The 15,785-nt window shown below is 34.9% G+C and overlaps 1 protein-coding gene across 1 annotated transcript; it reads left to right on the top strand.

Annotated features, from left to right (window-relative positions):
- Window positions 1–10,481: 10,481 nt before the first annotated feature.
- Window positions 10,482–14,196, top strand: LOC146906848 (F-box/kelch-repeat protein At3g23880-like). The gene is made up of 2 exons (XM_085722586.1): window positions 10,482–11,826; window positions 13,926–14,196. Exons 1-2 carry the CDS (start codon window positions 10,549–10,551, stop codon window positions 13,983–13,985), a joined length of 1,338 nt encoding a protein of 445 aa, XP_085578712.1. The 5' UTR covers window positions 10,482–10,548; the 3' UTR covers window positions 13,986–14,196.
- The last annotated feature ends 1,589 nt before the right edge of the window (window positions 14,197–15,785 follow it).

Below are 15,785 nucleotides of genomic sequence, written 5' to 3'. Positions count from 1 at the left end.
TCCATCTTTGAGCGTACTCACGGAAGGTTTCATCTGATTTCTGAGATAGGGCTTTAAGAGAGTCCCTATTTGGCCTCAGACGGGTATTGAACTCATATTGACCTTCAAAAGCAGCAGCGAGTTCCTCAAAGGTGTGGATGTTGTCTTTGCTCAGACTAGTGTACCAATCTGCTGCATCATCTGTCAAGCTACTCTGGAAGCAATGGATCATCAGCGCATCATTATCGGCGTAATTAGCCATCTTTCGGACATACCGGATAACATGGTTGTGTGGGCAAGAAGTCCCATTATACTTGTCAAATTCTGGCTCTTTGAATTTCTTAGGAACCTCAAATCGGGATACCAAGCATAGATCACGAGCTTTAGCAGGAGCACCATTGTTTCCTCGGCTAGCCTTGACCTCACGGAGTTCTCCAGCCAACTCCCTTAACTGTCTCTTCATAGCTTCCATTGCGGGATCTTGTCCATGCGGAGTATCAACATCAATCACCTGTTGCACGGTGTGGACAATAGGATCGGTAACAACAGTGGTTACTTGAGGCATAGTAGTGGATACAGGAATCTGTCCTTGACCAGCAAAACCAGAGACACCAGCAGCGGTATTAGGAGAGTAGTAAGCTGAGAGGCCATAAGGACGGCCGTTGGGCATAACAAAACGAGCATCAGTAGCCACAATAGACAGTGGGATAGAGGGAATCACCTCAGCAGTAACTGGAACAGAAGTGGCTGGTTGTTCCTGTGCAGCCATCATAGCGGACATAGCGTCATGAGCCTTAGCCAAGTCTTCTTTCATAGCAGCCAATTCGGCACGGAGCTGAGCATTTTCTTCTTCAAAATTAGCCATCATCCTTCTCTTGTGAAATCTTGTTTGATGAATTCTGTCTGGTTGGTAGACCTTGCGAACACGAGCCACTTTTCAGACTGCGGCGGACAAAACCAGGAGGCAATGAGCACGAGAGAAGTTTTTTGTGACCGATGAATGCATATGATGCATGAAATGTGTTAATGCATATGCAAAAAAGACTCTTTTTATGTTATCGAAGGGTTTTAGACAAATTAAAAACTTGTAAACATTACTAAACAACAATTAACATGAACGGGAAACAACCAACATATAGTTTTACAAGACAGTTCCGACATAAACAAATGGAAATAACAACAGGAAAAAGAAATCCTCAAGCATAGGAAGTGGAAGCGTCATCCTCAGACTCAGACTCATAGTCGCAGTATCGTGCATAGAAGTCATGGGCACTCCTAGCCCTCTTGGAGTCCCTCATAAGCAATCTATCTTTCTCCTCAATCTCTCTCTTAGCCTTAGCTAGCTCTTTCTTCAGTGTCAAGACCTCATGGGTCTGCTGCTCGCCTTTTCCATCCAAAGTCATGATCAAGTTCTCAGCCTCATAGTATCTAGCTCTCCACTGATGCTTCTCCCGACTCTCCATAGCTAGATGCTCCTGATACATCTCCTGAGTAGGTGGGAGTAAAGGCAAAGGCATGGTAGGAACAGATGCAGACACATATCTCATAGGGGGGGTAAGGCATACCAATCTCCTCAGCTTGGTTTGTCACCCACTGTGTATAGGCCTCATGAGCAATACCGGACCTTACACCCATATGCTTCACCTCTTTCTTCCGAAGCTTAGTCCAAGCTTCCATGAAATCCTCTCTAATTCCCGTGGGAGCACTGGAGTAGTGAAAGAAATAAGGAGCCGTAGCAAGATTGATGGGCTTATCTTTCATCGGGAAACCAAATTGTCGCAAAGCAAGCTCCGGGTTATAGTTGATTCCACCCCGGGTACCAAGAAGAGGTACATTAAGAAACTTTCCACCACCAAAGATGATTTCCTTAACTCTAGAAGCAGGAGTGAGCCAAACCACTTCATTAGGAGTGAGAGCCATAATCCTCTGTGAAATAGACCAATTCCCCGGATTGTCATGGAAAGACTTCGGAAGGTGTGAAATAAACCACCTATAGAGGAGAGGCACACAACAAAGAATGTATCCACGACCCTTGCCAGAACGATCATGAATAGCATGGTAAGTGTCAGCTAGTAAAGTAGGAACCGGATTCTTGGAGTGGAAGATCATAATAGCATTCATGTCCACGAAGCCGTCAAGATTCGGAAAGAGAATAAGCCCGTAGATGAGAAGTGCAAGAATAGCCTCGAGAGTGTCCTGACAAGTAGTATTAAGGTTGGCTTTCCCAAGAAGATACTCTGAAGTGAACCCTCGGATGCGTGCCTTAGTGACAAGATTCTTGGAGACATCGGTGGTCCTGAGATAGAGATCCTTGGCAATAACCAATGGAGTAAGAGGAGGCTCAAGTCCCGAGAAAGGTACCCCCTTAGCAATAGACAGATCCATCAAGGAAGAATAAGCCTCTAGAGTAGGCACCAACTGAAAGTCTGGAAAAGTAAAACACCGATACTTCGGATCGTAGAATTGCACTAGAGTGTGCACAAGCTTCTCATCCACATTAGTATGGAGAATAGGAAGTAAAGCCCCGTAACGGCGTCGGAAACCAGTCGGATCCTCAATCTTGAGTGCCAAATCCCTCAAACTAGCCAGATCCACTTCCTTGAACTTGTAGGACTTAGTCATCTTCATCCCTACAATGTTTACAAATTCAACTTGTCTAAGCCCTTCGATAACAATGCATGGAAAAAGGTTTATGCATGTATGCATGTATGCATGAATGCATGATTATGTTCAAGTTCGGAGAAAACATGGTGGGTTGAAGTTCAAAGTCGAGGAGTCATGGGTGGACACGGCGTCCGGTGAGACTAGGGCTTTAGGAGATAGTAACCGGGTTCTAAAAAGGTTCCCAAATTGCAACCTCTCCGACGTATATCACGGTGTCACGAGACAACACTCGCTCCATGATTATACGTGGAAGGTCTAACTTGAGTGTAGTATCGCGTGACAACTAAAACTCGAGACAACACTCGGTTTAGCCTCCGCACTACATCCTAGAAAATGGCCATGGATGGGTTTGGTTATCTACGGTTCATAGCGTCATAGAACAATTAGAAGTAAAGTGCCTAAACGCGACAACACGCGCCGACAACATCACCCCCAAAATGCCTCAGCTATGTGGGATTGATCGCATAATCCAAAACACGAGGCAACCCCCGGAATGAATTGTCGATTATATCCCTCCTAAATCCTAAGTTCACTCAGCCCGGGTGCAGGACTTTTGATATTCTCACCCCACACGTTTGCAAGAAATTAAACATTTATTCACATAGGAAAGCAAGTAAAAGAAGCAAGTAAAAATGAAAGCGCAAGCGTGGAAATAAAGACTAGGCGTAACTCTCGAATGTCCCCAGTGAAGTCGCCAGCTGTTTTATCTTGGTTTTCGGGTGTCAAACATTGATTACGTTTGAACCTTTCTAACCGGTGATATCTTATTTTTTCTTGGGAAGGGAAAAAGTAAGCAAAACCCTTGAGAATCGAGGTCCGGGAGTTGTTTTCGCTACGGGAAGGTTTTAGGCACCCATAACGACTATAGTATCCTATAGGAACCGTCTTTAATTTCTACGCGCGTGCTTTATTTTTAAATGCTATTTTGAAAGTGTTTATTAAACCTAAGAAGGTTCTAAGTGAAGAATTGGAGGGAGAAGAATGTTTTTGGATTTTTATTTTAGTTGAATTGAAGGAATTTTGTTCCTTGCCTACGTACCCGTTTAAGGGATCAAATCCACCGTAGTTCTCTTTCAAAAATGTTTTTGTTTTTGTGGGTTGATTTTAAGTTTGAAAATGGAGTTTTGAAGAATGGAGATTGAGGCCTCAAGGGCATGAGAATTAAGAAAAGAGTGGGGTTGGATTAGTTATTTGCAAAAACAAGTCAAAGTATGATTAAAGTTTATTGAAATTTGATTAAGAAAATGAAAAGGAAAATCAATGGGGTTTTGACCCCAAGGTTTATTGTGAAAAAGATTTGAGTGAAGTTTGTTCATATTTTTTGGAAAATTGGTTTTTTCTAAGTCTAAAGCCTAAACATACATCTAAACATACAATCCTAAACATACATCTAAACATGCATATTCTAACTATATAGTGATGTGTGTGCATGTGTCGGTGCTTGTGTCGGTGTACATCATTAGAGTCCATTGTCCTTATTACATCATGCCCTAGTTACATTCTATGGTCTTGCAAGAAATTAAAGACATGAAAAATAAAAAAGAATTACAAAGTCCTAACTTTACATTCTATTTGCTTACAAGTGAAATATAGAAAGGAAAAAAAGAAATATGCAAGGTGAATATGCAAGATGCTATGGAATATGAGACATGAAACAAAAGGAGTTAGTAGCACAAATGAAATAGAAACAACACACTAAAGGCATAGTAAAGTAAATGTGACTTGAAAATGAAGTAACAAGAGAAATTAACTAAAGGTGATGAAAGAGACTTGACATTCCTTTAAAATCATTCTAAGGTATAGTTAAAGGCCTAAATCCTCATGATGTTAGAGAAGTTTCAAGTGACTTGGTTCAAGAAAAAACATGAGAACTAAGATCATTAACTATACCAAAGGATATAAAAATCGCAAGTTTCTCTTTTTAGGCACCTTATTTTACAAGATACTTCACATTACTTCACAAACACAAGATTCACAAAGGCTAACTCAAAGACAGCAGGTATACATCACATTTTAAAGGCAAATTTAATCCAAAAAATTACATGCTCAAGGCCACCATTATGTACCAAGAATCCAAGTTCAAAATCACATCACAAATTACACAAAAGTCTTACAAAACAAAGCAAAGATAACAAAAACAAACACATATATTTTTGAAGTAGGTCTTATCATGCAATTATTTCCCAAACGATAGGTCTCAAGTATCGAAACTACTCACACAAAAACTCACACAAACTTTTAGAGGTTCTTTATTAACAAAACTTTTAGCAAGAATCAAAACAATGAATTAACAAGAGCACGAAACATTTTCCATAGAATTTTATCAAGATTAACATACGAATAGTATCAAGATCCAATCAAAATAACGATTAAGACATTCACAAGTTTTTTTGGAATTTTTTCATGCAATTTTTAAACCAACAGTGGTGTAAACATCAATTAATGGTGGTGCATTTAGCAAAAAAATGTGCAGAAAATGAAATCAGCAAACAAGGCCCAGGCTTACCAATAAGAACAGATCAAGCTTCCCTGCTTCCAAGACGTTGCTTTCTGAAATTCTTTCAACACTGCTTGAAAATATTTCGCAAGTTTAGCATCTGCTATCTTCTTGCTTGCATTAACATCGGCATGGTGATCAATGTCACTAGCTTGTTTAAGCTTCGCTGATGTATCCTTCACCAACTGCCCAATATGTTGTCTTGTCTTGTGAAGCTTTCACTGCAACTATAACAACCTTAGAGGAAGAACTCATTTCTTCTACATAATGATGACCCTTTTGTTTATTCATCGCAAGTTTGACACTTTGACAAGAAAAATCAATTGCTAGAACCCATCTGAATTGTTAAATCAACGATCTTAATGGTGGAACCATGAGTGAGATGAAAAGGGGTATTTGGAGGAACGGGTTTGTTGTCTAAAACGGTGCCGTTTGAGGAATGGAGATCAGTGAGAATCCAATTGCCGGAATCGAAATGGAAATGGATAGTGAGGTGTTTGGGATTAATTGCTGGACGAATCTGTGTTCATCATGTTCATATGATGTTCATGATGAATTTTTTTGAGAAATAAAGGGATTTGATCCGAAAACTATGAGAAGAGGGAGTATTTTGGTGTTTGGGATTGAAGATTGAGAAAGGAAATGTGAATGGTGGTTATGGAGGTTGTTGTGGTGGTTATGGAGGTTTTGTGGTGGTTATGGAGGTTGTTAGGGATGAAGATTGAAGGTGGTTAAAGGTTGTTGAAGCTTTTGGCTATGGTGGAAGTTAGTTAGAGGAGAGAGAAAGTTGTTAGAAGAGAGGGAAAATTGGGAGAAAATAATTATGAACCTTTGTGATTTTTTTTGTGTATTTGTGGAAATGATTAGTTGTTGAACCTTGACCATGACTTTGACTTATTTATAGGTGATGTGGGAATGCTTGGACCAATGGAACAATGACATGTGGCACTTGACTTGTAACAAACCTTGACTTTGACTCTAACAAACTTTAAAAAAGGATTAAAATGCAAATAACAAAAGTACGAGGACAAAAATGAAAATTAAACTAAAATTGAATTGAAAAAGTAAATTGAAAATTAACGTAAAGCGAGACGATTAAAAGCAGCAAAGCAGATTAAAGTGAATCAAAAATATTATGTGAAATGACCAAAACGCCCTTGGGGCTAAAACGACTAAAAATGACTCAGATGTAATTTTAAAATGGATTTTTAATAGGAAATTAAAGCAAGAACTTATACAGACAAAATTAAAAGACACAGAGACAATTTTAAGAGTTTAAACAGAGCTTTAACACATGAAAAGACTAAAATGCCCCTAGGGGCAAAACTGACTCAAAATGACTTCAAATGCAATTTTAAAATGGATTTTGACATAGAATTGAAATGAAGACTTATTCACACCACTTGAAAGGACTCAAACAAAATTTTGAAAGACTGAAAGAAATTTTGACATAGGAAATGACTAAAATGCCCTTTTCCATGAATTTTGCAAATAAAATTGAAATAAAATGCAGAGAAAGATGCAATTGATCAGAGACAGTTCAAAAGGCTTGAAATGCAAGATAAGATGAATTGAGTTAGTATTTTTAGGTCCAAAATTAGGGTATAACAACCACGGTGGTTATATATACATCCATCTTCGTCCGTTTTGCAAATTCGGTTTGTTCGGGTTCGGTTGTTTCGGGTTACGGGTAGTTTCGGACGGTTTTTTCGGTTACTTAAGTATCTCTGCATCTCCACAAACAAAATTGCAGGGAGAAACAAAAGTAAATCAATAAAAAAAGATTGGAATGAAGGAAGATGAATGACTCCAACAATAGAAATCATGGTGTGTTGAAGTATTTGAAGTTCTCCTTTATTAACAGGTAGTGAAGTAGTTGGGGGCTTGGAGCAAAGTTCTAGCATGCAAGAGTAGATTGACACATCAAAGCATTGTGAGGTTACTAACAATTGTGAGGTTTGGGATTTTGCTGCAGAAGAAAAGAAGGAAGGGGTGGGGCGAGTCTGTGAGAGAGAGAAAAGAAAGAGGGGGAGTGGGTGAGGGTGAGGTGTGGTGTCTATCCAAGAAAACTTAATATTTTATTCAACCAACTAAAAAATGATTAAAAAAACTAGTGAATGTACAAAAGTATTGAAAGATGTGACAGCAAAGGTGGAGTGTGTCAGTAATATTGTGTTGATATACTATAAAAAATACAGGAAAAAAGCACTTTCTAGTCTGCTAGACTACTGCTCCTATGTGATATATCAATTCAAAACACTCTGGATCGGTCGGATATGGGTTCCTATGGTTTAATTTTACCCAACCGGAACCGTCCGAACTCACCCACACGTAGCTGTTTCTACCAATCCGAAAAAACCGAATGACCCGCACAAACCGACCCGCTTACCCGCGGTTTATTCGAAACGGGCGGTTTGGGCGGTTTACGGAAATCTTGTCCAGCCCTACATTCCACCATCCAAACACACTCTTAGATTTTTTTTTTCTAACATTAATTAAAGGACTAGAATAAATAAAAAATGGATCATTTTTTTTCTTCTTCCGTGGACATAAACTGATAAGAGACGAATTAATTATGAATTTTAAAACGTCAAAAGCCAAAACAAAGAAAACCTAAAACTAGATATTGAATTTTGAGTTTTTTTTTTTTTGTTTTTGCAGAGAACTTTATAAAAATACATATAAATGATCCACAATGTTTCATAGCATTACAAAGACCTTTTTTTTTTAACCAAAATTTGTAAAACTCAAATTCGTTAAGAGTAAACATATATTCATGGGTCAAATTTTATTGGGTTAATAGACCTTTATCCCCCTGTAATATAGGCCACTTTTGATTTTTCCCAATGTAAAATTTTTTTGTCAGATTTGGTCCTTGTAAATTTTTTTTGTTTTAGAATACCCCCTAGGACAGCTGACTGTGCATTTTTGCTGAGGTGGCGTGCTGCGTCACCTTTTTTGATGACGTGGCATGCTGACTGTATAATTTTTTTTTAATTAGGTACAAGTGGCATTTGTGTTTTTTTTTTAATAAAAATAATAAAAAATTATAGAAAAATTAATAAAAATGAAATTTTTTTTGAAAAAATAAAAAAATTTGAAAAAATACGGATTTTTTTTTAAAAATCTACAAAAATTAATAAAAATAAAAAACGATTAAAAAAATAAAATAATCTGATAAATTGTAAAATAATGAAAAATTAATAAAAATAAAAAATGATTAAAAAAATAAAAAAACCTGGTAAAATGAAAAATAATGAAAAAATTCTGGAAAAATTAATAAAAATAAAATCCGGAAAAGATTAATATATATCAAAATTTTCTAGAAATTAATATATTTAGAAAAAAAATCAAATATCCAAAATTTTTTCAATAATGGAAAAATGGAAAAAATTCATATTTTTTTTTTCAAAAGTAAGAAGTTTTATTTTAATCTTTTTTTATAATTTTTTGAAAATTTCAAGATTGATCATTTTCGAAAATATTTCGAAAATTCATATTATTTTTATCTTTTTTTTTTCGAAAATTTAATTTTTGTAAATATGATTAATCTTTTTGCAAAAATTTCAAGATTGATCAGTTTCAAAAATTTGAAGCTTAATCATATTTATAAAAATCATGTCCGAATAACAGGATACAATGTATATTGATTGACACCGGTATATAAATCATGTTATACGGTTGAATGACAAGTACTTTCCGAAAAAAAATGAATTTTTTTTTTTCCGAAAAAAATCTGGAAATATGAATTTTTCAAAATTTATTAATTTTTTCCAGAATGTTTTCATTTTTTTAATTTTTCCAGATTTTATTTTTTATTTTTAAAATTTTCCAGATTTTTGTTTTCATTTTTATTAATTTTTCCAATTTTTTTAAATTTTTTCAGAATTTTTTCATTTTTTTATTTGTTAATTTTTTTTTTCGTTTTTTGAATTTTTTTTTAAAAATATTTTAAATTAAATTTAATTTTTTTTAATTAAAAATAATAATTTTTTATTAAAAAAATCAGAAATGCCACGTGTACCCTATAAAAAATAAAAAAAATTATACAGTCATCGTGCCACGTCTTCGGAAAAAGGTGACGCAGCACGCCACCTCAGCGAAAATGCACAGCCAGCTGGCCTAGGGGGGTATTCTAAAACAATTTTTTTTTACAAGGACCAAATCTGACAAAAAGTTTTACAGTGGGAAAACCAAAAGTGGCTTATATTACAGGGGAATAAAGGTCTATTAACCCAATTTTATTTCTAAATTATGCAGACATATTTATAACATCATAAAAATCTCTAGTACAAAATTCTAGAGTTTTCAAACGAAAAGCGAATTAATTAGGACTTTTTGTTCCACATAATTATGAATATTCAAAATAAATCTGTTCAATGTATAAGAACAATTTTTAAACAAACAAAATAAAATTTGGGATGAAGAAATAGTGTGCCATAGGCAGGGGTATAATTGGTATATGGCAAAACCTGGGTCTCACATTGGCGCTTTTATTTCTTCCACCTGAGTCCCATTCTTCTTGTTGGGTTCTATAGTATAAAACAAAAAACACTCAAAGAAAGAGAAACCATTTCATCACTATTACTCATGATTCACACATTTCATAACCGTCTTCTCTCCGATTCCATTCTTCACTTCTCATTCATGTTCCATTTTGTAAGTAACGTTACTTCTCTCTTCCTCATTCTCCTTCATTTCTTCGAATCATAATCTTCGTGATTGCGTTGTTGTTTATTTTTGATTCTTGATTTACTGCGTTTCTAATCGTTTTCGTTGCTATTTCTCTGATTTCTTGCGATTCATGCAAATTTTCCAACTAAGCCTTGTTTGAATAAACAAATTACTTAAGAGCATCTAGCATAAGCGCTTATCATATATGTACTTAAATATAAGCTACTTCTATTACAAAAGATTAAATGAAGTTAAATTATTTGCAAATAAGCTAGGATAAGTTGTTTCCATAAGCTATTATCTAGAGAGCCGATGAAAATATTACCCAAACAGCTTATGGACATATATAAGGCTCCATTTGGATAAACCTAATTAAGCGCTTAAAGCATAAGTGCTTATCATATAACTGCTTATGTATAACCAATTTCTATTAAACAAATTATAAAATCAAATTGCTTTCATATAAGCTATTTTCTTAAGCTACCTTCAAGAGGTTATAAAGATATGATGAACATAACTTATGGTCATATCATAAGTTATTTCCCTAAGATCTGTTAAACAGTTCTACAAGTAATAAGCTAAAAGTGATCATAAGTTGTTTCTCTGATCTTCTGCGTGTTTCAAATGATTTATCAAATTAACAAGTTATTTTTATACATTTTTTCAGGAACTTGTTAGAAACTTTTAGGGTTACACTTTCTTGAAGTTGAACTGCTGTGGTGCTGTTCGTTGTGATGAATATCCTTCCTCATCCTCCGCCCAGTGCTGCGGATCCATCGGCAGCGGTAATCTTCCTCCCCGATGATGTTATCATCGAAATCCTGACGTTTCTTGAAGTGAAAGATCTGATACGAATGAAGTGCGTGTGTAAGTCCTGGAACACCATCATCTCTGATCCAATCTTCGCTAAAACGCATCTTAAGAATAAGAAGCGAACAAAAATACCACATATCGCAGTTCTCTCTGACAAGTCTGAAGGTTCTGGAGATTGTAGAGCGGTACCCATTTCTCGTTTGCTGCAAGAGATGAAGAAGTCTTCGTCGAACCTTACCCACGATGATCTTCCTTACCACTACCGATTCAATTACAAGGACTGCGGTGATATTGTTGGTTCATGCAATGGATTGGTCTGCTTGCTCGGTTGTTCTTTCACCGGCGGTCACTATGTTGAGAACTCGCTCTCTTTCTGGAACCCTGCCACAAGGACTAAATCCGATACATTAGTGTCCTTCCAATCTTATTCGAAGCGGCCCCATCATGAAGTTCGCAAGTTCGCGCTTGGTTATGATAATTCAACCGACACTTTCAAGGTGGTGTTGCTAACTTTGATAGTTGATGACAACCTTCTAGCTGTAGGGAAAACCGCTGCAAGAGTTTTCACTTTTGGGGACGATAATAATAATAATAATGCTAATGCTTGGAGAGTTATTCAATATTTTCCCGTCGTAGTTGTCCCTCATCGTTTTTGTTTCACTCAATGCGATACTGTTTATTTGAATAATAGTATCAATTGGTTGATCTGTCACCAAAAGAAGAAGAAGAAGAATCTTACCATTGAACAATATGTTATTGTCTCGCTTGATTTGAAGACAGAGACATATACGCAGTTCTTGCTCCCTCGATCTTGTAATAAAGAGCTACTTACTCGTCCATATCTTTCTCCGACAGTGGAATGTCTTTCTGTGTTAATGGACTGCATGTGTTTTTCTTATGATTTCAAGAAAACCTATTTCATCATATGGAAAATGGACGAATTTGGAGTTGAAAGCTCTTGGACTCAATTCCTTAAAATTAGTTATCTGAATCTTCAAATAGATTATCTTCCTCAATTGATTCCACTGTGTCTGTCGGAGGGTGGTGATACAATCATATTTTCAATTAATCAAGCAAAGCAAGCAATTCTTTACAATTGGAGAGATAACAGAGTAAAGAGAATTAAAAGCACCAATATGATTACGTGGAGCACAGCCAATGCATATGTTGAGAGCTTGATATCAACAGACTTGTTGAAAGTAAGTCCCTGTTCTGTGATTTACTTGTTTGAATTTGAGTTAAATCGTGTCCGTGTACACTGTATTGTTTCATTATTTTCATATCATGGTTTTGATTTGATTATATTGTTGAATGATTTATTTTATTTTCAATTTAAAATCATGGTTTAACTTATAGTAATTAGCAAGGATTAATCGTTTTCATGGTTTAACTTATAGTGATTAGCAAGGATCAATCGTTTTTTTATTGACAATTAGATCTTTATAGTCAGTAATAGCCGATGTTGCCTAGTAGGCCCTAGGCGCGTACTTGAAACTCAAGTGTGTTGCATATTTTAGAAGCTATGTGTGTGTTATGTTAAAACCCACACAAGCCCTGAATATATAGTTGTTTTCTCTGTTTCTTTTTATGTAGTCATTTTGCCCTGAAATTTAGTTGTCTTGTATTAGGTTTAAATGCCGGTAAACAATGCTTTTTGATTATTAGCTATGAATGTCTTCAATTTCATGGCCTGTTCTGTTTTTGAGCTTTTATGTGTATGCCACTATAGTGGGCTCAGGCTATACGCTTTACTATACGCCATTGACTAAAGAGTTAGATAAACCAATATATAAGCTTGCGTGCATTCTATAGTGCAGTATTTAATTAGGAAAGCCAAAGTTGTAGAGTGCAAATAGTTTAGGTGCTAAAATGTTGTTAAGTGGGCTGAAGCGTGCAACATTTATTAACATGTTGCTTACATCAAAAAATTTCTCTAGTTTTATTTCACCACATATGGGAACATGTCTCACGTTGGTGAAATTTCATCTCTTTTCATTCCTTCTATATACAAAACTAGGTCTTATTTGCCATTGAATAGAAGTTCTCAATTATCTAAAATCAAAATAGGGTAACATATGTGTACTGTAAAGCTGTCATCATGTACACATGCAAATTTTCTAAGCTTATGTCACAATCAATATTTCAATACCATGCGTTGATAGATTGCACCCTCTTTACAGAACAGATGGATGCACATAATCAATAGTTCTATTCCTGTACACATGCACATAAATGCTTGCAATTTATCTGCTCTTATGTTTAGCTTATAAATTAGTGATATACAATGCAGAATCAAACATTTAGAAATCTACAGAGAATAAATTATAGAGCATATAGAAAATAAAGAGATATAGAAATATGGATTGGGATAAGCTTAATATCAAAGAAAGCTAATGAAGACTGGTGGTTTGAAGTTGTATCTTCTTTAATTTGGCAATGTATAAAAGCTTTATGCAGGGTGTTAATTCAAATTACATAAAACCTAGGAGAATTGTTGGATCCCTTGTTTACTATGCAAAAATCCATATGATCGCCATGTGTAGTCCATCAAGTTTTCATAATAGATACTTGGCAGTTTATAAGTCCACTTTGAAGCAGTGTTGTCAATGGCAGAATATGCAGATGGCCAATAATCCGCTATATAAACACGCCACTGCAGCTTATGGTGCCACCATGGTGGGCATCCCTTCACAAAATGGCTACGACGGTTGTAAAGAATTCCGCCATGCCATTCTGCCATGGTGGTGCCATGACCTCCACTTAACAACACTGCTTTTGGGAAGGAAGACATGGGTTGTAACTTGGAATTAGAAGTGGTCATGAGTTAAACTCCGCATAATAACAGAATAACAACTAACATTTGTCATTTTAAAAAAGCACTCTTTCTGAAGCAGCTCAAATAGTTTGATTAGCCAAATGAAAAGGCAACACTCTTTCCAAAGAATGCAACCTGTTGTGAAAAAGGGAGAGAATGCTCAATCATTTCCTGATTATAGACTGTGATGATATTGATTCTACATCTCTTGGTATAGATGCAGAGGCCTATAGGTTCTTAATGTTTGAGCCCAAAGTAGCAAATGAATGCACATGTAATGAACTGTTTAACCATGTCATATTATGTATAATAACTGCTTAAAAATAATACAGGTAAGAAACATGTTTGAATTGCAAAATCACTTTTAAATAAGGTATTAGGTAGTTTTGATTAGAGTTTTTATCAAGGTTTCAACAATTATATAAGTTATATTATATGGGCTTTTCAGCCTTTTAATTAACTTTGTTACATTGGATCAAGCAGGATCATGATAAGCTGAAGCAACTACGTATTTCATCTGATTCTCCCAGTAAGCAAGGCTGATCATGCTCATACAAAGAGGTCTTTGTGAATTGTTAATGCTAGCTAGTGAGCAGACTGTTCCCTGCTGTTTGTCCTTTAGACATTGTTTTTTATTTTGATTGCATGGATAATATATCATATGATGTTGAAGACATAATTACATTTCACACGTTTCTTAGTACATTCGTAGGTTGTTTCCTTGTTTACTATTAAATTGACAGTTATAGTTTGATTTGGATTATTTACCTTGTATTCTAATTCAATTTGACGTTTGCACAACTTTGTATTCTTAAGTACAAAACTAAAGTTGGTTCAAGTAGAACTAATCTTAGACATTGTCTACGATGAGTAAAATAACATCTAGATACATTGGTTATCTTTTTAAATGTCATTTTCGAAGTGGTGAAAAATATTAGACACGTGGATTATATGTGTACCTACAACTCTTATAATACAAATATTGGCGAAATTTTTTTTGTTTAAATATTTTTCTATTCTTATAAGTCACGTTTTAAAGAATAATGCAAATTCGTTTCCATTTCACGTGATTTTGCTAATAATTCATGTATAATATACCAAATGTTTAATAGAAGAAATTATTAGGGAAGAAAAATTAATTATTTTGTTTCAGTTATTAAAAGAAGTGAATGATTGTCAAAAAAAAAACGAAATCGAGTCAAGAAATTTAATAAATTATGACAGAAAAAATTAAATTAATTAGTTGTTTAGGAGTTTTTCAGTTAATTAGTTTAAAAATGGACGAAAATATAAGAAATAAAATTTAATTAAAGAAAGGAATTCAATTACTTTGTCATCCAAACAATGAATTTTGAAAATGAAGGAATTCATTCACTTTATCCAAACAACGAATTTTGAAAATGAAAGGAATTCAGTTGAAGCATTTGAATTCCTTAGAATTTCAAATTCCTTTGAATTTTCAAATCCTCTATCCAAACACACTCTTAGGGGCGTTATGAAAGCCCTCAAGTTTGAAGGGAGACCCCATTGGAATTTACTTCATACATATAATATGGTTCACACAAAAAAGTAACAGAAGACTATTCAAGTATTCATTGTTTTTTTCTTCTTCTTGGGATTATTCATAATTAAATAAATAAATGAGTATTTGTAAAGATTTAGATAATCATTAGAGTATGGTGGTCGGAGTTTTGTTTGGATTTGAGATAAGAAGTCATATGATTCTAAGGTTATAAGATCAATTTTGTAATTTTGTTTGAAAAATATTTAAAATTCCTTATTATCTTAAATAAGATCAATTTTGTTCGGAGTTTTGTTTGGATTTTTGAGGTAAGAAGTCATATGATTATTCCCTAAAAAAAAAAAGTCATATGATTATGTAAAGTCCGACCAACAATTTTTTGTTAGACTTTACTTACTTTTCGATTGAAATCCAAATTACTAGGCGTTAACACAAAAAAGGGATCAATTTTGTAATTTGCATTTTCTTTAACTTTCACTCCTAGAAAATTGCTTTTCTGACATAGAATACTTCCTATTGACACAAGTAAATGACCTTAATACCCCCAACGGAAGTTAACAACCGCTATATGATACGCTGGCAGTTAACAGCCGTTGGAACTCAGCGGTTGTTAACAACCGCTGAAGCTGAAGTCAGCGGTTGTTAACTGCTTGATCATTTTCCAGAAGCTCTTTCCTAACCAATTTTCATTTTCATATTCATTTTCATCTAAGATTTTCATCAAATAACCACTTGAAAATTCTTCTAAAATTTTCATATAATAACCAATTGATACCTAAACATATTCATCCAGGAACATGGTAAAATTAAAACGCAAGAAA

Source organism: Medicago sativa, chromosome 7 (assembly GCF_051527215.1).
Source record: "Medicago sativa cultivar Bolivia chromosome 7, Bolivia_mono, whole genome shotgun sequence".
NCBI classification, from domain to species: Eukaryota; Viridiplantae; Streptophyta; class Magnoliopsida; order Fabales; family Fabaceae; genus Medicago; species Medicago sativa.
Note: the sequence above shows the minus strand (reverse complement) of the source record. Positions and strands in the feature narration are given on the sequence as shown.

Coding starts and splice junctions, on each gene's coding strand:
- LOC146906848 (XM_085722586.1), top strand. CDS start 10,549: ATGAATATCCTTCCTCATCCTCCGCCCAGTGCTGCGGATCCATCGGCA. Junction 11,827..13,925: donor TATCAACAGACTTGTTGAAA/GTAAGTCCCTGT, acceptor TGGATCAAGCAG/GATCATGATAAGCTGAAGCA.